At 37.6% G+C, this 23,809-nt stretch overlaps 1 protein-coding gene across 14 annotated transcripts in view; it reads left to right on the forward strand.

Moving 5' to 3' along the window:
• The first annotated feature begins 8,545 nt into the window (after positions 1–8,545).
• Positions 8,546–23,809, forward strand: part of ERC2 (ELKS/RAB6-interacting/CAST family member 2) — a 428,559-nt gene continuing 413,295 nt past the window's right edge. For 7 of the 14 annotated variants that reach the window (XR_010433473.1, XR_010433476.1, XR_010433477.1 and 4 more), the window contains exons 1-2: positions 8,547–8,853; positions 21,690–22,491. Coding sequence is in view for 1 of the 14 variants with exons in the window: in XM_064667650.1 (XP_064523720.1) it covers positions 21,835–22,491 (657 nt within the window). In the remaining 13 variants the exon portion in view is untranslated. Of the gene's footprint in view, positions 8,854–21,689; positions 22,492–23,809 lie in introns of all 14 variants that reach the window. The other 7 variants (XR_010433475.1, XR_010433478.1, XR_010433481.1 and 4 more) reach the window with 4 other exon arrangements.

Here is a 23,809-nt window from a genome sequence, read left to right on the forward strand (position 1 = left end):
TACTCACCTTTTGTGTCAGTAGGTGTGACACAAAAGTTCAATGAGTGTGTGCAAGAGCCAGTATTAGAGGTCTGGAAGATCGAGTGGGTTTGTGCGCACACAACCTGAGCTCACCTTACACTCCTGAGTGCCTGCTGCTGTACCAAACTAAATCCTTTTTAAGCCTGATCTTCTTTCTTCACTTCTGTTCCTTATAATACATTGTGAATCACCATAATCTCTGCTCTGCAACGATACCACAGAAGTGAAGTGCTATTTCCCTCAGCTAATATAATTGTAAACTACTATAAATCAAATAACTGTCAACTCCCAAAATACTTCATTTTCCCTAGTTATGCTCCCATGTTCCCATCTTTTTTTCTCATTAAATACCACAAAGTAGTTTTGCTCAGATTACCTGTTATTTCTAAATTAACCCTTCTATCTGTCAAGCACAGGCCATATGGCATTTTAGGATCCTAAAATTGCAGCTGTACCTTAACACCAAACCCATGAATCCAATTAGCTGCATGAAAGAAGCAGACAAAATATTTCCAGAGAGATAAGGCTTGTGCAGGGAGGCAATATGTTTTCTTAGACCAATTGCTGTAGCTGCAAAATATTTCTACTAATTTTCATATGTCCTCCACGGCTGCCTGGTCAAGGCATTAAAAAAATTAATGCAGGAAATAAAAATATATTTTTGAAAATCCAAAGTGCATCTAAATAAGGAGCAGAGAAATGTAGGTACAAATAAGATACAGAGAAATGTTATTTAAAATACTGCTGCTGTTACTGCTGCCTCCTGTTTTATCCCAATATCTCTCTGGTTCCTCATTCATATTAAAGATGGTCATATACAGCTCTCATACAACAGTAGTAGCACAGTCTGCTCAAGGATCAGGAAATCATGCGCTCTATTGTACTCTGATATTTCATGGTTTATAAAAATCTTTTTAATTGAGCTATACTCAAGTGATTAATGCACTTATCCTCCCCTTCACAGTGGCTGCTGCTGCTGTAACATATGGTTTGGTGTCTGCCTTGTGCTGTACATATTTGCTTTCCAACTGCCCTGAAGATTTCAGAATAAATTCAGTACTGCGTGGCAAAATACTCCTTTACTCAACATGAAAGATCTCGTGGCTCAGAGTCTGTAGTTCACTGGTATATAGGTGTTTTATATCCTGAACGAGCAAAAAATGGAAGTTAGGTTTTCCATTTTTTTTTTTCTCTTACCTTCTCTGGGGCTGATAAATTTATATTGCTATTTCTTCCTCCAGCTAGTAATGTAACTAAAGAATTTTATCAATACTTCTATTTGTTTCTATTGCCTGATTTTTTCTGGGAGTTCTGAATCTGCTTCTCGACATTTCTATATGACTTCAGAATACATAATGGTTTTCTTCTGCTTTTTTCACATCTGCCACAAGAATACTCAATACTAATGGATTGACAGGAACATACATGTTTCTTCATCCTTAAAGGTGAGTGAAGGGTAAAGCAAAAACTGTTTATAGGCTTCATTTTTTTTCCTCTGTTTTCTGGTTTGTAATTTTTCAGCTGCTTCAAATAAGTTTTCTTCCCAAGATTATGTCTAAATGATAAAGAAGAAAAAGTATGTGGAAAATAAAGTTACTAAGGTATATTTAATCCATAATCACAACTGATTGGAAACAAAATTGTTATTTATTTCTACCAGGCTGAAAGTCCTTTTTTTTTTTTTTTTTTTAATTTGACTCTTCCAATAAAGTCAAGTAAACAATGAGAAAGTTCACAAAAACAGATAAAGGAAATTAGTAATAGTCACACGTATGGATTTTTTTTTTCACTGTAGACAATACTTTATCAAGTATTTAGAAGTGATAACAGGAAAAAAATCCTTGAATTTGCAAGGCCTATATTATCAGAGCCACCTTCTCCCTCATTGCACAGTCACACCTCAGGCATAGTCATGCTCCCAAACTGCATATGCTGAGTTTTGCAGTCCACTAGAAATAGAAGTGCCAGACTGGCAAGGAGGAATTCCTGTACATTTCCAGCCATTTTGTACCTCTTTGCAGGGAAATGTTACATAATGTCCAGTCAAAAATTAAAAATATTTTTCTCTCTCTATTTTAACTTTTGAGCCTTCTCATTTTTAATTTTTTTTTCTATATAATTAATAAATTCAAAGTAATCAGTTGAATTTAATGTAGACCTCCATTACTGCTATATACATAAATTCTTCTGTTACAATATGGGGTTGTGTTTCTATCACTGAAGTCAAAGATTGATCTTAGTCAGAAAGATAATCAACGGATTGGAATAGGATGGAAAAGTGGGATTGGAGCAATGAAGGAAGTAGAAACTCTTGGGGGAAGAATGCAAGAAAGGCAATACCAAGTTGATTCCTGGATCTAAAGGCCCCGAAATGCCCACTTCTTCTGCAATCATCAATGCTAAAGGGGGCTTTTATTTAAGGCACATTTCAGGTTCTGAGGGGAACTTTTTCATTAGATGCTTCTGGAGTCAGAGAACCAACCAGATGGAGAGAATTTCACCTACAGTTACGTTCATGCCAGTGAGTTAAACAGGTTCAAGAAGCACTTCTTGGCACGGGAATTTAACTGTTCAATTGTTAGAACAGCACCTACCATGTTTTGGAATAGATGACTCCCTCTCTCCCAGTTCTCAGAAGCTGGCATAAGTTTGCTCGTGTTCCCAATAGGAAATCTACCTGGGAATAGCCTAATTTGGCAGCTGAGAGAGCCCAGAGGCATGAACCAAGATGATGCTAAGCCACTTCTCCTTTAGAGGAGAGAGCTGTTCTTTAAAAATTTAATGACCTGCTAACATTCATCTAGTTTACAGGGCTGGTTCTAAAGGATAAAAATAAATGCAAAAAAGACCATTACCTCTTTTTAGTTCTAAAGTTGGTAAGATAAGGGGACATAACCTTCTGAAGTCAGATCCTCAAATGGTTACCAAGTTTTGCTCAAATGTGGGAGAAATCCTGATATTTGGTGAAGTCAGGGTAGTAGATAATTGTCACAGAAATACTGATAAAGGGATATTTTCAAACCTATATTTAACCTTTCTTCAATTTTAAAGACCAGCCCATAAATGAAATATTCAGAATGGCTTGTGCCATTAGTTATTCTGTGTCACAGCACTGGCAAGAATCTCTATTACAAAATGGAAATCCAGTGGTTATGAGACCTTTTTGTAAGTAATCCCTACAAAATGGGTCAACAAAAGTCTACTTCAGTGAAGATTCTAGAGTATATTACAACTGTCTGGTTACTGAAATGTAGGATTCCTTAATATTTAGCCTCAGGTTGTATATCAAGCAAAAACTACATTGGTAAAGATAGAAATCTAACCTTCTTGTGTTCTCTAGATGGTTTTTTTTACATAGTATAACTACAAACATGAACCACAAAAGCAGGAAAAGTGTTTTTTTCTTAAAGGGAAAGTTCTTTTTTATTTTTTTTCTGGGACTTTGTAGTGAAGAATATTTCAAGACTGTGATAATCTGAGCCATTGTATCATAGATTTTTTTTTACTGGGGAGCTTGTGGAGTTTTTTTCATATTTTCGTGCAAAAATACCAAGGAGGAGTACAAGTATATGTGTAAAAATACCTATAAACCCACCTGCTAAATTATCTAAAGCAAGTTATAAAATAAATCCAATTTAATTCCCCAGAAATGCATACTTTGTGTCATCCTATGAAGTGGACATAAAGTGCTACCCTCTCAAAACAGTAGTTCTATAAATTATCTTCAGTGTGTCTACGTAGAGTAACAGATGGAAGATTATCAAGTCTTCTTATTATAAGCATAACAGTTGTGGGAACCTCACACCTTCCATGTAATGTCAGTTATTAGCTAATTAACAGTATTGTGAGCTGGATTGGCCATCCATGGTCAGGTGTATTTTACTTCTTGCTATTCTATTGAACACTCAGTTCTTCAACAGAATCCACGAGCACAAAAGCAGGGAAGCATCTGCAGGTTCACTGTCAGTTTTGAAGCAGTCATACAGGGTTACTGGTTTTAATTATTTTCACACTGTTCCTTAATTTATTTGATCTAGTGTGGAGCTATTCATTGTAGAAATTTGATTCCATTTTGGGACTGTTCCAGTGGATCGAGTTTCTAGCTCCACCAATCTTAGGTACTTTGGGTCCTCCCCAAGTCCTTCAGGTGTGACTGTGATTAAGGCAGGAACTCAGGCTTCAGTACTCAGCTGTTTAAAATTAGAGGAGACTATGTGGCCAATAAAAGGCTCCCTTACTAAGCAACTGCTCTTTAGCTCTGCTGAGAAAAGGTACTGCAGTAGGGGTGAACAGTCCTACAACCCTAATTTTGTTTGTAGCTACCAACTTCACTGTAGAGGTTGAGATTGTGAGTAGGGAAGGAGATCCCAGTTTCCTGCAACTGCAGAATTGAGAGGAGAACCTGAGTTGCCTTCAGATGAAGTGCCTCATGTTGATGCTTGTAAGTAAAAGTTTTAGTACCTAGATTTAATTTTCAGGAATAAGGTAGGCATTGGAAAGCTTAATCCTTACTGAAAAGTCAGTTGGACTTTAGCTCTGACATGTCTAAACTCATTTAGATGCTGGTTAATTTTTTTTAAGGGTTTAGTAGTCAGTGCTCATTTATCAGCAGCTCCAGTCATTTATCAGTCAGTGAGTATATTCACATGTGCAATAGAGGTAGCAATAATGCTTTGTTTTCAGAAAGCAGATTCAACCAGGAAAATAAAGGACTGCTAATAAAATTTTAGGTCTTAAAATATTAAACCTAATTGAAGATGCTTAAGCTTTAGTTTTTTTCTTTCCAGCCGTTATCAGCTGGGAAGAACTTGCACTATGAAAGTAACTTTCTGGTTTGATCCTTTATGGGAATCAAGTATTAATAAAGAGCACCAACATCTATCATGACTTTCTTTTCCAAAGAATAAACACATTCACTAAACCATTTATTTGATGATTATTTATAGAATTCTATCTGGGCAATAGCTTGTAATAGTAAGTTCTGCTGGGCAATTATAATGAACTTTAAAAGTGCTTGTGAATGCAATAAACAGCTAAATTTTACCAAGGGCATTACTGTTGCATCTGTTTGCTTTGTGCTGCAACATAGTGTAAAAGGAATTACTAATTCTGTTTCTTGATAAGAATCTAATCTAACCTAACATTATCTTACATATTTCTGGGTTTAACCATCAAAACAGAGGGAGTGACCTGCATGATCCTGTCTTATTTCTGTTTCAGAAGCTCCCATATTTCTAGTAATATTCATGTCTTTGTGTTGTTTCTATTCTTGCTGTATATTTGTGAGTAATTCAGGTTTCCATACAGTTGTATAATACCAGAATTGTCACAATTTTTTAGCATTTAGGTTTAGTTAGAAAGTAGACTGTTACATTGTGTTCTTGACTTGGCTTTTGTGATAGAAAAAGAAAGCTGAAGGCAACTCTGCCACTAGGGAAGCACAGAGAAATACATCAGAACAGGTTCAATGAATAAAGATAAAATGCATTTTCCTGGGTTTTTAAACACACACCTGCAGTTGCTTGCTAGCAATTATGCAGCAGTGACTGAGCTCCATTTCTATTTGTATTCATATTTTTTAAAAAAGTTAAGCACTAAACAGCACACATCTTCTCTGCTGCTGCTTAAGTGTTACTACCAAAGGTAAGAAGAGAAGAAAGAGTTGGGAAGGATAAAGGGAGGCACAGGGGCTGAAGACAATAAGTAACATTATATGCCATTTTCAATTATTTATACTTAGAGTAACTAAACAGAGAAGTTATTATAAGTACGTTTTATACTTTTCTGTTTCCAAAATCACTATAGTATAAACCAAGGAAAATAACAGACTTGAAAATATATATTTCATATATACTTTACTTGTTTAGGGCCTAATTTAGGCTCATTGAAATAAAAAAGAATTTAGTCATTAATTCCAGTGGGGTTTTCACAGCTCCTGATGTGAAAGGAGAAAGAAGTATGAATATACTGCATTTTTAAGGTGGAAAACATACAAGAAAGCTTTTCAGAAAACAAATAAACCAAAGTATGCTAGCCAAAAATCTATTTGAAGATAAAAACTGTTGAAAAGTGTAAATCTTAGATATAGCATCAAGTGGCACTTTATAATATAAATACTGGTTTAAGTTTTACAACAGCCTGCTTTCCTCTAACAGTTGGCTGAAAGATATGTTTAGTAGTTAATAAGAACCTCTTACAAAAAAAAAAACCAAACCAGGAACAAAGTGGTAGTTTGCTCATGTGATCTGACTCTTTGTGCTTAGTGGCTCCCACCTGCATCATGGCACCAAGGACAACACAGATGGTCCTGTGATTAGACTGAAATGAGAACTTTCATCAGCTACAGAGAAGTCAGCCTTAAATACCTACTGTTGTTATCATCCTACCCTTTGGATTCCAGCATTCTCTTGAATGTAAAGAATGAGTATTTTTGAAGGGTTTGGACTATGTGACCCTGAGGTTCTTTGCATGGATGTTGTTTCTTCTAATACAATAAGTAGATAAGCTGTAAAATTCTGATCACTTTTTTCCTCTTCACTTGAGCTGCACATTTTCCTCACAACTCTTTTTGAGTACAATTCAGCAAAATATTTCTTCCCCACAAAGCTCTGCACCAAATGGTCTTGTCCATAGTGGGTATATTCTGTTCTTTGGCACTAGTAACACTGACAGTCCCCCTGCAGATGGTCTGCTGCTCCAAGATGGTCCATGATTAATTCTGCTATAAAGTTTATTGAATGATAGCAAGCTTAATTCATTGCAATATTATTGCGGCCTTATGGTAACTCTCTGCTGTCTTCCCACAGTGATTATTTCTTGGAAAGAGGATTCTTAGGCTACTGGTCTTCTGTCAGAGTGCTCCTGGCTTTTGCCAGCTCTCACAAGGCCCTTAATCTTTGCCAGTGAATGAGTCACAAAACAGAAAAAGCAGAACCTGATGTTCCTTGTCTTTTCACATAGACAGGGATGGTGTGACATGTTTTTTAGAAAAGTGTCAGCAACTGACACCACTTAGAACAAAAGTCCTGTCATCATTAACAGTACTGAGATAGAATTGGATGTAGCAATGTTGAGACAGGTCTGTAAGATATTCTCATTGCACACTAAATCCAAATTAAGCACCAAACTTCTAAAAATGGACACTTCTTGTGCTTTGAAGCATTCAGTGTAGTGACCCATATTTTATAGTGTTTATCCATTTCATTAAGATGCAGTCTTGCTAGCTCTTCAAGAATACTCTTGTATTTGCTTTTCAGATCAAGTGAAATTATTTGTACACAAAACCATTCCCTTCTTGTCAATTTCTCCAGGAACAGATTTTCTCTGTCCGTATTTTTCATGGTTTTGTAACTATTTTAACAGAAATGTCTTCAAGTAAATATGCAGATTTAAAAGCAACTGAAGTTTGCTTTTTAATCATGGTTTATCCCATTACTTTGGACTTGGAAAATAAGTGTTTGCCCTCTATTGCAATTATAGCTGAGGTAGATACTGTAAGAGTGTGTCCCTTTCTTGGGGAAATACAAACTTGCTATACTTCTGCTTCGAATGGCATTCTAGCATCTCTGAATATATATTCATGACAGCCAACTCTTTCAACTGGCTTTGGATAATTCAAATACAGCAATGAAGGGATTATGTTAATTTTAACTGTGATTGGTTGAAATCAATTTGATTTTACATAGGTTTTAGTAGTAATTCTGTGAAAGTTGTTCTTATCAATAATATTTAATAGTGGCATTTATAGGTGCATATGTGGGTAAGATGGAAATAAAATACAGATTACAGCGAAACAACTACAGATCTCAAGTGCTTCCTGAAATTATTATTATGGCAATGAGAGTAAGAAGAGGTAGATAAAATAGATTTTTGAAATTCTGTGTAGGGGAAGGTGTGAAGGTGCATTGAAGCTAAGGACTGTGATCACTTATAATCGTATACAGAGAAATTAAATTTAAAAAATGAGGGGAAAAATAGAATAGGAACAAAACCTCAGTTCTTAGGATGAGAAGCCTGTGATGTTTTATAGAATCTTCTCTTGCTCCCCTTAATACAAAAGAAATAAAATCTCAGGAACAATTGTTAAGGCAGTTTTCTGATGGAAAAGGCTCTCCAGCTTTGCATGGCTTTTTATTCCCCCCCCGCATACTGTTTTTTAAAAAATACGAATGAATATGTATGTCATTTTCATTTCTTTTACACTTAAGTCAAAACAGAGATTTAGCTTTCTTTTTTTCTTCTGTGTATTCATGTACATACGGTAATGGATTTTTAGGCATCATGTTCCTAAGCACCTGACTTCGAACATTTCTGGCCTTCAGGGAACGGGGACAAGAAAGCAAATTTGCCTCTGCAGTTTTGCGCAGACATAGGTGTATTTTTAGGCTATTTCACAATGAGTAACACACTTCCAGACGTTTGCTGGGTGGGGACTGGAACCCACGGGTTCGCAATGAATGGACAGAGACAAATGCTCTGAGAAATCACGGGCTGGCAGTGTGTGTGCTGCTGCTGCTGCTGCCCCCGGCGGCAGGACGAGCCGGTGGAGCCCCAGCTCCTCGGGAATGCTGGGAATGTTGAGTCAGGGACTGGCAACCCAGACAGCCAGGATCGCAGCTGACTGAGGGAGACTCGCTGAGGGACAGAAAGACGAGGGACAGGAGCACACAAGCCTCCCCCGACTGCAGCAGGTTCCCCCTTTTCCTCCCCTCGGAGGTGCTCGGTGGCTCCGGCTCTCCCTGCTGCCTCCTTCCTCCGCGCAGTGGGATGTCAGCTAAACGTGATGTTGTAAAATCCATGTGAGGACGAAAGACAGATGCAATGATTTGAAAGGTGAGAAGCTTAAGCAAGAATATGGCTGTAATACATGACTGTAAATTATTTGTGATTAAGGAAATTGCTGTGTATTGCTTTTTACAACTACCTGGTAGCTGAATCTGGAAATGAATTTGCAGAAAAGGCTTTTTATATTGCTTTAGAAATACATTGTAATAAATGGGACCAAGTGCACATCTTATTCTGGTAACAGAGTGCCTCTCCCTACAGAATCGTCAACCAGAAATCTCTCTTGCAATTTCTATTAAAAGCAGCCATAGGAGTCTCTTTTTTTTATTTTTTTTATTTTTTGGTGCCCAGTGTTTAAAAATATTATTGTTGTTGTTAAAGTTTTCTAGAATAGAACCGATGAGCTTTGTAAATTTTTAGCTTTATACCTAAATACTGGATAATGTTTGGTGTTTTAAAAACCATGTCAGGAAAAAGGTGAGAGATTTCTGTTCCCTTCTAGTGGCTGGCAAATGGAAAGAGAAACTAACAGAATATTATTTTTCAGTTATATAATTAGTGAATACTTACCAAGGTCCCTCATTTATGGTGCTGTGTTGTTTAATTTTTTTTTAAAAAAAGATCATTTTAGGCTGGACAAGAGTGGTGGATATGATGCATATGATAAAATCCACGCATATATTCATCAAGGATAAATACATATTTTTTCTGGGAGCACTAGAGTAGTAACGTGATGGAGAAGGATTTTTTTTTTTTATTAGTGTATGATTGATTTCTAGGCGGCTACCTGCTAAGCCTTGTGATGGATGGATGGGAATGTACTCCCTTAGCGGCGAATTGCTGTTTCCCTGTTGATGGACACGCCAGCCGACCACTGGCATTGGCAGATACGTGCTCGTTGCACATAAGCACGGCCAATAAGTGCAGCCAAGAGGAGGGCAAATCCTACTTGCCAGGGTTAGTTTTCTGGTTGGCTTTTTAAACCAGCGGTTTCACTTGACTATTTGTTTGTTTGGCATTTGTTTTTATGTCCGATTCCCGTGCCCGCATCCTCCGGGTGCGTCTCCAGGGCGGCCGCTCCGTACGCGGCCCCTTCCCGGAGCCGCACCGGGCGCAGGCCCTGCTCGGCTCCCCCTCCTCCGGAGGGCGGGGAAGGGAGGGAGGTCCCCCCTCCATCCAGTCGCTTCTCCCCTGGCACTCCCTTTCCCTGTGGCCAAGTGGAGGACGGAGCAGATCCCCCGTCTCGCCCTGCCCTGAGGGGAGATGCTAAGGAGATGCGCTACCGCCCTCCTCCCGGCTCAGGGAATCGCGGAGCTCCACGGCGTGGATTCAGGGCCCTTTTCCAGCCGCGGGGGCATTGGGGACCTGGGACCCTCCTCCCATCCTCGCTGCTCGCCAGCGAGAGGGGAGAAAGCCCGACCACCTTCCCGGCCCAGCTCCCCCGCAGGCGGCTGTGTCACCGCAGCGCGTCCCTACAGGGAGCTCTAAAGCAATTCCGCTGCCAGGGGGACTTCCTTGGATCCTCCCCACTGCTGGCTCCAGCTCCGCCGGTGCCGACCCTCGCCGCCCCGCCCTGCCCTGCCCTGCCCCGCTCCCTTGGCCACGGGCGGGCGGGGATGGCGAGCGCTCCTGCAGCGCAGGGGAGGAAAACACCAGCGATAGAAACTGCCGGCAAAGCAAGCCGGGGCTCTCGCAGCCCCAGTCCTACCACAGGCTCATCTGCTTGAGCAGGGTGTCTTCCCGTTTCTTCCTTTCCCTGAATACGAGGAGGAAAAGGTCCCTTTTTAGGGTCTGTCTTTACACACGGAGTGTGTGTAATGGTAAATTATTCCAGTTCCCTTAAGGAATATGTTTCTGAGGGAAAAGCTCTGTTACAGTTTCTCGATGGAAGAAACTTAGAGAAACTTGGTTTTGTGAGTGATGTGTTAAGGGCCGTGTGTGAAAGGAACTCCAGATTTCAGTGGTTTAAAGGAAAATAATTCCATTACTGTTACTTTTGTTTGAAAGTTCTGTATAAATACAGCTTTCAAAGGCATCGAGGTGAGTTAGCATTTTCACTTTTCCTACAGAAATCTAGGGGAAGGAGAGGCTTTCTGTCCTGTGAGTGAAGGGAACATAATTTCTCCCTCCAAAGAATCTTGGTCCCTCCGATTTATGGCTGCCCAGCTCAGGTTGAAACGAGATGTTTAAACTATGGAGGAACCTTGTGCATAGGTCTTACAAGCACACCTAGGGCGGGGTAGACCTTGCAGTTAAGAACTGAGAAATATCTTATTTTGTGTTTGAGTGACTTACTGTACTCATTATCCTTTTTCTTGTGGTCTGGCTGCATTTGGAAGAGACCCATCTTGTCACCTCTCTTATTCCTCTATTAAACTCCGCCGACCCACTGGTAGTCAAATTCTGATGGATGATAGTGTAAGGTAGAATTGCCTTTGCCAGGTCCCCCTCCTGTTCCTTGACTGCTCTGAAGGCTGTAGCAAGGTGTGGGCCATATTCTTAGCAGCCAAATATGAAGTGAACACATTCAACCATCTTAGAGTGTCAAATATGTGTGATATTTAGAGAGTTAGCTATTCAGCATGCGTGTTTTTGTGAAAAAATGCTCAAGGTGATTTTTTTATTTTTTTGCCTTGGAAAGATGATTCCTGCAGACCTTTGAAGGATGACTAACAAAAAAGAGTGGGTTTTTCACCCCTCAAAGAGAGTGAGGCAATCAGCCTGTGTATCACTTCCAAAGACAACATATGCTCTCCCACCTGTATCTCTTATGGTGCTTATTATATTTTTATCTGCTATGATGCACTTGTTACCCTCTCTGTTTAATTTAGTTTGTAATGTCTAAGAGATAGATTGTTAGTCAGATCCACCCAGAAATATTACTGTGATACTAATTTTAATTTTTTTTTTAATTTTTATAATATGACTGCTCTTTTATCTGTGAGATTGTTCAGTTTAGGATTGCTTTAAAATATTTTTGTGATTTAAATTTCACTTTTTGAGTGATCATATGCACTCAGCAATGATGAGTTTGCCTCAACTTATTTTGCAACACTACTGCTAGTTTATATTTTCTATAAAGTCTTGGAAAAAGGGTAAGAGTTACTTTTAAAGCAGAATGAATTTACAATTTCTTTTTAAGGGTCATAGTTGGTCAGGGGAAAATAGCGCTGCTTCTTCTGAGTGATACTTTCACATTATGAAAATGCAAAGTCATTAGCAAAAGCATCAGTTAAATATTTTTTCTGGAGCATTTTGTTTTTAATTAGTCACTTTTTAAAAATGTAATGCATTTTATAAAGAAACAGTCTTTGCAGTCTTTTGAAATCAAGTGAGATGGATTTTATGTTGGTTTGTTATTGCTTGTATGCCAGATGTGGAAAAAACCCAACTACTTCCTTATTTCTTTTGAAAATGGCTGTGGACTACTTCTGGAGGTCCAAGAAAGTTTATAAGCGTGGATGTCCAGTGAATGTTTGCATAAGAAAATGTAAATGTCTGATTAATTAACATTGCTGGTGTAGTATTTGTGTTGTTGCTTTCTTGGTTGTTGATCTCAGAGAGTTTTATGACTCATTAGTGATAGAGGTTTCTCCATGCCCGACTTAAGAATGTCTGAAATACACAGGTTTTGTTTTGGAGAAATTGCAACAATTAGGAACACCAACCTCATCTCCTTTCAGAGACAGCTTGTCAGGTGCTGAGCTCTGTCAAAAGAGAGAACAGTAGCAAAGATGTTTTAACATTTCTCTGGATAAGGCTCTATTACTGTCACACCTTTTTTATTCACAGAAATGTGGATTTCTAATTCCTGCATGGTATTAGAAATGTAGACTTTGCCATGGACAGTTTACACGTTTGGAAAGTTGTGTATCACTACAATCCCTTTACTTTGTAATGAGAATGAGGGAGAATGGTAGTGTCAGAATTTCTGTGCTTTTAGGAAAGCAGAAGGAATGTGTCTAAGGATTTGAGGTATACATCAGAGTTTCAAGTTGTGATTGGATGTGTGGGAGTCTTTGACATTTGGGATGTTTAGCAAAGCCGAAGGTTTTCTGTGAAGTTTTAAGATTAGGTTCCTGAAAGGGGTTACCTGCTCTCTAGGCTGTCTTTTCTAGGCTGTCTTTTCTAGACTATCTTAGAAACTCATTCTAAGACAATCTTGCAGATTGGAAATGCTTTGGGCTAGTTAACGTGTGGCTTCTTTCATGACCAATGTACTTTTTGTTTAGTTCAAATGCCCCATTTTCAGCAGATACTCTTGGGGGTTTTTTTAAGTGTCTCACTGCCTGTCCTGCTCATTATCCTGTCCCCCTGACTGAAGCCACAGTAGAGATGTAGAATCTAGCAGCCAAATTCTGCTAGCCAAATGTTGAGTTATATTTTAGAATTAAATCACTTAAATAATATCTTAATTTTTTTGGGAAATGCCATGGGACAATGAAAGGAGTAAAAAGGTTGGTGAGATTGGTATATATACATATATACCAATATGTATATACATATATATATATGTATATGTGAATACATATTGTATAGGTATGTGTGAAAATGATGTGCTGTAATTTCTGGGATAACTGCAGAGCTGAGATGGGAAGTCACAAAAGAAAGCATTGTCTATAATGATTGCTTAGCTGGATTTAATGTGCAATTTGTTTTGAAGGAAGTGAAAGAGATGTAACAAAATTCTCTGCCATTTCTGAATTTAGTCCAACAGATCATGTTGCACAGAGCATTGGTAATATGTGGGACAGTTTCCCTCCAAGTAAATAGCTTGGATCACTTGGGATGAATGCTGACTTATTCCCATTCTTAATGGAGGTTTACTGTGTCCATACTTTTGGTTACCCCATTTGGCATCCACTTGGGTTGTCCCATTGCAAAACATAACAAATTGAATGGACTTGGAGACCACAGTGCTTGAATTCTCAGGAACTGATATTTCTTTATTGAATATGAGTTGAATCCTGTTGGATATTGTGCTGATGCTTCTTCAGTTTTCACTATTGTTATCTAAGCACTTTTCATGGTCAGTAAAATTAATTTGCTGGTAATCTGCTATGATATATATTTCATTATCTCTGGTATGTGCAATGTCTGAATCATTTAATTACTTTATAAAAAGGCACAGGCCTGTTATTTCTGTGACAGTGTGGACTTTGACTTAAGCAGTTTTCTGTAGTGTACTCGTTTCCTCAGAATATATTGTCATTTAAATACAGTTCTTACGGTTTTGGTCTTCGTACAATTCTGATTAGTGGACAAATACGACATGGTAAAACACAGTTCTTTTTGTTGATCTCTGTCAAATAATAGAGCAAGAAATGGGTACTCTCAGGGGCTTCTCTGGAAGACACTTTGCTGTGTAAAGCATGTTTATTTTTGATGGCTAAATATTGGCAGTCATGATGTGCTTCGGTTTTCATTTATAGACCTCATTTGAAATCTGCTCAGACAATTTGTTTTTCCTTAAGGAAAGTAGTTACAATAACATCTGTCATCAACATCAAATGTTCACGTCAGATGCCTGTGAGGACTTATAAATTGCACTTGTGCACTGTTGTGGTTGTGCTTTGCTAAGATGGGTTCAGTGTCAGCACAAAGCTGGAGGGTTGGGCTGTTATGAAGTTGTTAATAGCCAACAACCGAGCGGTTGGGGAACTCTTCAAGATTTTGTGTGAATAAATAAATAAATAAATAAAAAGGTAATTCCTGAAGTGCAGTGCCTTCTAATGGTTCCAGGGTGCTGATAATATGATGAATTGAGGGCTAATCTGCTAAATCACTTGGATCAGTTACAGAGCCTGTAAGTTCCTTGGAGAACTTTGATCTAATGTGGCTGAAGCACAGCCAGATTCTTTCTCTGGCGTGATACTGAAGCATGTGCATACTCTTATCCTAGTGAAGGCTTCAAAGCATGCTGGATGCACAAATATATACTTTTTGTTTTACAGTTTGAGTATGCATATTAATACCCTTGAATGAAATAAATGTAGGATGCATAGTGGATGTTTATGCTTGCTGAATATCCCAATGTAAAGTATTCTAAGAAACTGCTGGGGGCTATACAGGTAGTCTTAATGCTGGATTCTATTACTATCGTGTTGCTTTCTTGTAAGAATGGAAGCTTTGTAGAGAAAAAGAAAAAATATTGCTTTATCCTGCAAATATGTAAGCCTGTGTTTAATAACATTCATGTGAGTAGCCTTAGTGAGTTCAATTGAAAATACTCCACTGTGTGGGAGTATGGCTGATCATTTCCAAGATAGGCTTAAGAGCTTTAAATGCATCTTAAAATGAAAAGTATGACATTAATGTAGAAGGTAGAATATTTTTAAACGTGCTTAATGTGAAAACAGCCAAATTTACAGGGCTAAGTATAAAGTCAGTCAATTTCCTTTCACGTTATTTTCAGTTCTGAAGTTTTTTTCGGAAACAAATAATTGCAGTCTTTAATGTGCATTTGTTTAGGTCTGTGTTATCAGGTGAACAGTTTTGTGTTTCGAAGACTGTTGGTAGAAATGCTGTCAATGTAGATTAACAATGGAAAGAACAAGACTGGGCTTGCAGTTTTTTCTAGAAGACTTTTAGGTTTTCTTAACTTATGCTTATTTTTAAGCTCTAATGTCTCAAAGATAATTCAGTCTATAAAAAAGACAGTGTTTCTGTAAACTGTTAAATAGTCATTCAAGTTAGGTAAATGTTGGCAAAACAAAGCATAATGGTGCTACTCGTTAGGTATAATTTTAAGTAATCCTGAAGAGTGTTGTATACTTTTACATTTTAGTATTTTTTTCTCAAAGGAGACTATTTTAGTAAAAATTTAAGACGTGGGGTTTTTTGTTTGTTTGTTTGTTTTTGTTGTTGTTCTTCAGTAGTCATTAAACGGGAAGTACTGTTTGTCTGGCTAGCTATGTGCCTTAGAATAATCCTCCACGAAATACAGGAGTTTGTAAATGCAGGCTTGCATTGATAAATGAGATTTCTTATCGAGGAAGAAATAAAGAGGAAAGTGATTAACAACTGCGGGATGGAAGGCACAATGAGTACTGACTAGGAGACAGAATTTAGCACACGAAAGACACCTGCATGCTTGCAAGAACTAAAATGTTAGGAAGCCTTTCTCTGGGAAAACAAAAGCTTGCCAAGACTTTAGCAATATCTGTGTACCCTGAGAAGGTCATTACGGTGCAGGGAAGTTGAGAAAACTAATAAAACTGAAGAGGTGCAAGCAGTGGTTTGGAATGTACGTGTTTCTGTCCCTTATTGCTTGTGATTCACACCATCCGCTCTCCCACCCACCAATAAAAAATAGGATCTCGAAGTTGCAGAGAGCAGATGGCCAACAAAACAATGACACAGTGAGCGTGGGACTGGGAACTTTGGTCACGTAAAACTAAGGGGTTTTACCCTGCAGCTCTGAAACGGGATACCACTGCTAATGCCGGTGTTTAAGACTTGAAAGAAAGGATGCTGATAAACATCCCTTCTTCTGTTGAGTGACCATTAAACCAGAATGAACTCTGAGAGTGAGATACGCTCTGCACTGGAAGGCAATTTGTTGTGCAGGCTGTACTTGATTGTATTTGCCCAGATTTGGCAGATAGGATACCCTATAGCTTTTTCCTAAACGGTGTGTTCTCTGTTCAATTAAAATTAGATGTGATGATTCTGCCATTACTTGGCTATAGAAGCCTTTTTTTCTTAAGGTTCTATTTTCAGGTCTTTAATATTTTACACAACATGAGAAAAATAAAATGAAACGAGTCTGAAATTTATCACCTCCCTTAAGCATCTTAGAAACCCCAGAGAGACTTTCTTTTGTCATATGCAGGAGTGCAGGAAAAATTTCTTTTAATGGAAGTGTTAGGGATAAAATATTAAGAATTAGAGTTTGAACATCAAAGAGAGACCTAACTTAGAAGTTACAAAATAATGGAGGTGTCAGTTGGTGGAGTTTAAATATTACTAATATATTTAAAGCTCATTTCTAATTATTATCATGTTTTAAAAAAGTTTTAAGACAATTACAATGTCTCCAACATTGTAATAAAAAGAGAAAAAGAATTAAAAGAAAGGTCCCTCTTTTGCACATTAGCCTTATTTTAAACCCGTGAAACTTGTATAAAAGAGTTAAAAAGGTATTTTTGAATCTTCACTTAAGTACGTTCGGAAGTAACATAATTGACAATCCCGATAATTTTGTCACAACTGCTTGCTTTTCAAGATTTTTAATACTGCATTTTGAGCAAATATTTCAATTGCTGGAGTTTTCTGATTGCATGACAAGTATTAATTGCTGTCACTGCACCTGACAATACTAGAATGCCTGACAACTTTATTTTCCATATATGTCATTAGATGCATATTGAGCAGCCATTCCCGTTTATTCCTTCATATGCAATTTCTTCTGTATGAAACAGAAACGAAAGGCAGGCAGGTCTGATGAACTGTTTCTATGAGGTGATAAATGCCAGTTCTTTCATTTAGCATTGATGGGAGTTCAGGGACATGACCAGCTTGCATGATCAAAACCAAGTTTATTTGCAGCTACATATGTACTATTTTTATATGAAACTACAAGAGAAAGGAGATAAATGAATGCCTGTTGACTAGTAAAAATAAAGTTATTGTGCAGACTGTAGTAAAACATTTACATTAGCAATGCAGATTCAGGGCAGTCTAAGGAACCTAAATGAAAATGTTGTTGCTTTTAAAGTTCTCATGTGTATTTTGTTTTTCAAACTTCTGAGAAATAGTAGAGTAGTAGGAAGAAATGGGTGATTTTTCTTCTTAGGATTAAAAAAAGGAGGGGGATAAGTAATTTGGTCAGTCTGATATGTCTGGTAAGTAGGAGAAGAGAGTACTTTGCCCTTTTAATAAAAACAATGCTGGTCTTGTACTACCCCCATATGAACCAGCATTTTGTTTGTCATCTCTTTGTTACTTTTTAAAAGAAGAGATGCTGTGCTGCTCAGATTAATGGAGATAGGAAGGATACTCTACAATAGATTTCAGTTCTCTGTATCTAGTTTGCATCAGCTTGCTGGGTTTTTTTGTTTGTGTGTTTGTTTTTCTTTTACATCAGCACAGATAACAGAAAACATGCATATAAAAGAATATGCAACAAATCCTCCTCTGAGGATTTGTTGAGCCACTGTTAAAGCAGTTGAAAGCCCAGGTGTGTTAGAAATATAGTAGTGACTCTTGGTCACTACTTTTAATACCCACGTCCCTGGACTTTGTTGTACAGAAATGTTTTTTGTTGTGATAAAAGTATTTAAATGATTCCTTTATTTTAATATCATCTTTATTGTTTGCTAGCACATATGTTTATGGAACAGATCTTTTTCTGTGAGTCTCCTTTTCATGGTGTCTCAAAACACAGTCCTGGTGGAGACATACGATCATTATCTTCCACATCATCTTTTATTTCTTCTATTTTGTTGCTTTTGGTTTATATCTGGGGAGTTGTGTAGTACTAAACAGTTTTAGACAGTTTGGAATCAGATTGATAATTGCTGCACTTAGCTGTCACTGCATATTATTTGGGGAGGTTAGCTGGAAAGAAGGGGTTCCCTTAAAGCTTTTGGTACTATTACTAATGTTTGAGCTCTTGACTGAATGTTAATATTGGCAAGTAGTTGTGGAAAGCTGTTAAGGATTTGGCTAATATCCAAACTCCCTGCTGACTAGGTGATTCAGGCTGGAGGAGGACGCACTAAAAGTCCAACTCATCCCTGAGCATGTAAGAGTGTGTAAACAGTGAAAACCAGGACTTAGGGGGTTCTGTGTAGACAGTATTTCAAGGGAACCTGTAATTATGTAAAATGTAGAAGCAATGATTTGGAAAGTAAATTAAGTGAGACAGACTTTCTATTAGCATCATATTAGAATCCTGTGGTTTAAGTCTCTATAAAAATAGGTAGTTAAAAATCAAACAAAATGCATTGTCAGAGACTTAAGCGATGTGGGTAATGTGAAGCCATGATATTACTGTCTGCACAGTGCAGAGATTTTGAAACTCAAAAGAACCTTTTATAGGAAAATGCATGTAGTGGGGCTGTAGTCTGTCCCTACTGGACTGAACGAATATGGGTGACTTTTTATCTGAGAAGTTTTTTAGGGGATGTGATCTTTGAGTTGTATTGGAGCTCTTTAGTGCTGGCTACTGCAACATCTGCAGCTTCCAGGCTTCTATCGAGGGTTGATCTCCTTAATTGTGGGCATACTGTTCTTGTCTGGGGTGAAAAATTATTGCTTGAGAGTATTCTTCCCCCTCCCTCAAATTAAAATAGCAATATAAAATCGATTTAGTTGTCAAGATTGAGTGGGCAGGTGAGATACAGATGATTCTAAGTTCAACTAGAATGGCTCTGTTGGGTGGTTCTACGGGAAGATGAGAGAAGGGATCTCCTCTCTCCTGTTCTGTAGGCAGTAGATGATGATCTGTGTGGCAATTGTTGAGGCCCTGAGGCTGATATTGCTTCTTCATGTCTCCAGTTCCTGATGTGTTGAGACACACAGTAAATCCTCCTGAAGCAAGGAAGGCTCTGTGTATAAGCATTAAAGAGTAGAAAATGATGTAGGTGCCTTTCCCCCCTCTTGCAGACAGCAATGGTATATGGCTTCTACTGTGTCTGAGATTTTCACAGCCATAAAGGAAATCTCAAGGTTTATCCATAAGATGTATATGCTTTGAAAAAGCCTACTTTCATGAGCTTGCCTTTTTCTGAGATGTTTGCACGAAAGCCAGTCTGTGAGCCATCCTGAGTAGGTCATTAAGTAAGAAAACCAAGCATACTGTCATTGTGTTTGCCCTTTCTACATAGAGGTCTCTGTTTTGATTATAATATTTCTAAGGGAAAAATAAAAGCAATAATTGGAAATGGTGTGGAAGTAATAACATTTCTTTGGTGGAGTTTTGCTTCTCTGTTTCTGTTGCTTTCAGAATTTTCACAAGCTTATGAAAGTTACTATGTTAAATTAGTATTTGAATGTTACTATTAAAGAAATTCAGGGAGAAGTTAGCCTGCCTTTGGATAAGGAACAATGATTTTCTTCTTTTGTAGGGCTCAATGGTAAGCATTGGAGGGCTAAGCAAGATGAAATTGTTCTCTGATTTGAGATGAGAACTTCTGAAACTTCACATAAGTAGAGAAAAGAAAGACCACAATGAATAAGTTCTAAAAGGCAAAACAAGTACCTAAAAATACATATCAGAGACAAACAGAAGGCTAAGTAGGTTATTAAGTAACTCTAAGCAAGAAACATAAATTACTTATCAGACTGTGGCAATGACAAGGAAAACCACTATGGGTATGATGTAAGGATATCCTGTACCTCTGTTTCAGATGCATGCTGGTAATTCAAATGAAACAAAAACGCTTAAGACTGTGCTGGCTCTTAAACTTGATGAAAACACAACATATACTAAGCAATTCTTAGAGCTCATGTAAGTCCTGGGATAATGAGGGGTCAGTGGAGAACTCGACATGCTTCTTGTTTGCTGACATCATTAGAGTCCGTAGTGTTTTATACTCATATTATTGGTGAGGATTTAATAGACTAGAGCTTCTTAATAAATATGACAATTAATTATCCTACTGCCTGCCCCTGCATCAACACTTCTCACAGCAGATGTAGAACAGATGTTTTAAAACACTGGGAATAATGTATCTATCATAATGAGAATGCCTTGAGGGAATGGTTAAAAATTACTGGATTTGACTGAATTCCAACTTCTGTTTTTTTCTGAAGACACCTTTGAAATAAATGGTGCTAGATCTGGTTGATGACCACCAATTTAATACCACAAATTTATTGAAATAGTTGTATTTATCAAAAAAAAAAAATCAAGATGCCTGCCTAATCCCAAAGTCCTATTGTATGCTTATTTTTATCCTTCAGAAAGTTAATAAACTTACTCAAAACTTGCTAAATGTATAATAATGTATTATGTATAATAATATAATATTGAAGAATTTTAAAATTGGTCCACAGCATTGGTCCACATCTATGTGTTGTTTGGTTAAATAAATTACAAGGCTAGTTCTATCAAGGTAATGGAAAAAAAAAGAAAGCAAATTGTATTTCACAAGAACTCCTTTTCTAAATGAAAACCTAGATTATTGTCATAGAGGCTTTTCCTGAGAAGCTTATTAACAACAAATACTGGCATGTTAGTACTTCATTAAACAAATGATACTGTGTCATAATACATTCTAATTGTTTGTAAGGAAATATTCTCTCAAATTAACGCAGTTTTATTGTTAATTTTTCTTACTAAAATATGTTTTTACTGGTTACAGCTGAACTATTAGAAACAGTTTCCTTCATCTTTTTTCCTATCCTAAAGCCTCTTTGTTAATCCAAACAGAAATTAAAATCTCTGTTTATTTCCTTGTTCTGTCTAATATTATGAGAGAATGCACAAAACTGCTGAATTTCTGCTTTTATGCTGTCTTTTGAAAATGTAATATCTTAATTCTTTGGGTAGTTTTTTATGTCAACAGTACCTATCTTTTTTTCCTTCGTATAAACTTCACATGGTCAGTCATTTAAGTCCATTAATATATCAGCTAAGGCATGTTTTTGGGCCCATGTTGTTCATGGCAACATAGAGTAACTCAAAATTCTGTTAAACTAACTCAAAATTTTCTAGCAAGAAAGAAACGAAGGGTTTTCTTCCGATTGAAATTAGTTTGAAAATGCATTTTTAACTAGTCACCTTAAATACTAAAGGTATAGTAGATTTTATTTTTGAAGTTATTACTCTAGGGAGTGAGTTACCTTATTGTATGACATGTGACGATTACTTGCAAACTTATTTTCTGAGATGAAAGCTTAATTTTATAATTTATTTTTTTTTTTTAAATCCCCAGGTCTGTCTTTGGAGGACAAAAGAGATTTTTGCCTACTGGAAGAATGCAGTGAAACTGCCAATATTTCTAGCTGGAATTATAAGTTTAATATTCAACTTTAGTGTTACTAATTTCTTACTAAACAGTACCTCAAAGTAGAAGAAAAATGTATGGAAGTGCAAGAACAATCAGCAACTTGGAAGGAAGTCCCTCCAGGTCTCCCCGTTTGCCCAGGTCCCCCCGCCTGGGTCACAGGAGAACAAGCAGCGGGGGAGGAGGAGGAGCAGGGAAGACGTTGTCGATGGAGAACATCCAGTCCCTTAATGCAGCCTATGCAACATCTGGACCAATGTACCTGAGTGACCACGAAGGTGTAGCTTCTACTACTTTCCCAAAGGGCACAATGACTCTTGGAAGGGCTACAAATCGAGCTGTGTACGGGGGTCGAGTCACAGCGATGGGGAGCAGCCCCAACATTGCGTCGGCTGGACTTTCGCACACGGACGTCCTTTCTTACACGGATCAGCACGGGGGGCTGACCACATCTTCACACCACCACCACCATCAGGTTCCTTCTATGCTGAGACAGGTTAGAGATAGCACCGTGTTAGACCTGCAGGCTCAGCTTAAGGATCTGCAGAGGGAGAATGACCTTCTCAGAAAAGAACTGGACATTAAGGACAGCAAGCTGGGGTCCTCTATGAATAGCATCAAAACTTTCTGGAGTCCTGAGCTGAAGAAAGAAAGAGTGTTGAGGAAAGAAGAAGCAGCCAGAATGTCAGTTCTTAAAGAACAAATGAGAGTTTCCCATGAAGAAAATCAGGTAAGTAATTAGGAAGGTTTCTTTCTGTTGGTTTACAACTAAGCACTTGATGTTTTGCTTATGGTTCTTTATCCTGTGCTGGAACAAGTTTGACGTTTGCCATAAGAATTGTATGTCTTGATCTGGCTGCTTCTGGCTGCTAAACAGTAGGACAGCACACTAATAAGAATCCAAATGCAGATTATAATTTCCCCATGCAGCATTCTTTTACATTTTAGCTGAAGAGAATGACCTCTCTCTTATTTTTGACACTTTCTCTGTGCTTTTTTTCCTTTTTTTGCAACAACAGCCTAAATATACTTGGCAACCTTTTTCTGAAGAGGTAAATGAGCCACCTTTGCAAAAGTATAAATAAGCATCTAGAGGCATATTTTGTATGAGCTACACAGGGATTTAACAGTTTTAAAGTTAAAAGAAGGTAAATACCCATATGCAACTTTCTGTATTTCTGCATTACAGAATGAAGTTGAAGTTGTGTTTTCAGTAACACTTCAGAGACCTGTGTCTTATTTACAAGATGCTCCTTTTCTATGTATTTAAATTATTTCTGTTCACAACATAACATTATATTTCTGAAGTTAAGTATTTTAATCTGGATGGATCAACCTATAAAGCTAAGCTTTGAGAATCTATGCTATATCACAAAGCAATACCAACCAGTGGCACATAATAGATAAAAAAAATTCTCATATTCCTGTCTCCACACACTTTTTGGCTGCTGGTCTCATTTTAAAGCTGCTCCTTTTGAGACCATCTGTTAACTTTCTCCAGACAAAAACACAATCCTGTGTTTCTCTCACTTCCAGATTCCAAATCTAAACTTCTTTGCTGGCAGGCAGCAACAAGTGAAATTTTGAATTTACTTCCAAGTTTGTGATCATTAGTGCTTCTCAGCAAACTTTCCACCTTTTAGGCATGTCATGAACCCAAATCTCGACAGAACTAACAACTGTTACCAGTTACATCAGTGGGAGACTGGGTCACAGTCAGAATTCAGTACAGTGAATTAACTTACTACTTTCTTCTATAACTTCTGTATCTGGACTGACAGTAATAGTTACTGAGTATTTATTTATAGTAGGTGCACAAGGATGCTGCTAGAACCAAGATTATCAAAAAGGTGTTTGATGGAGATTTTGCTATTCAAAAGCATTATTGGCTAGATATTATAATTGTGATAGTGTCACCTCAGTAGGAGGAATATTCTAATACACTCTGTTCTGGTAACCTTTCTTAAAGAAATGTCACATTAATATCTTATATTGACATTTGGAATCTGAAGCTGGTATTTAGAGGTTTTGTCATCTGCCAAAGTGGT

The sequence above is a fragment of the Pseudopipra pipra genome, chromosome 11 (assembly GCF_036250125.1).
Source record: "Pseudopipra pipra isolate bDixPip1 chromosome 11, bDixPip1.hap1, whole genome shotgun sequence".
In the NCBI taxonomy this organism is placed as follows: domain Eukaryota; kingdom Metazoa; phylum Chordata; class Aves; order Passeriformes; family Pipridae; genus Pseudopipra; species Pseudopipra pipra.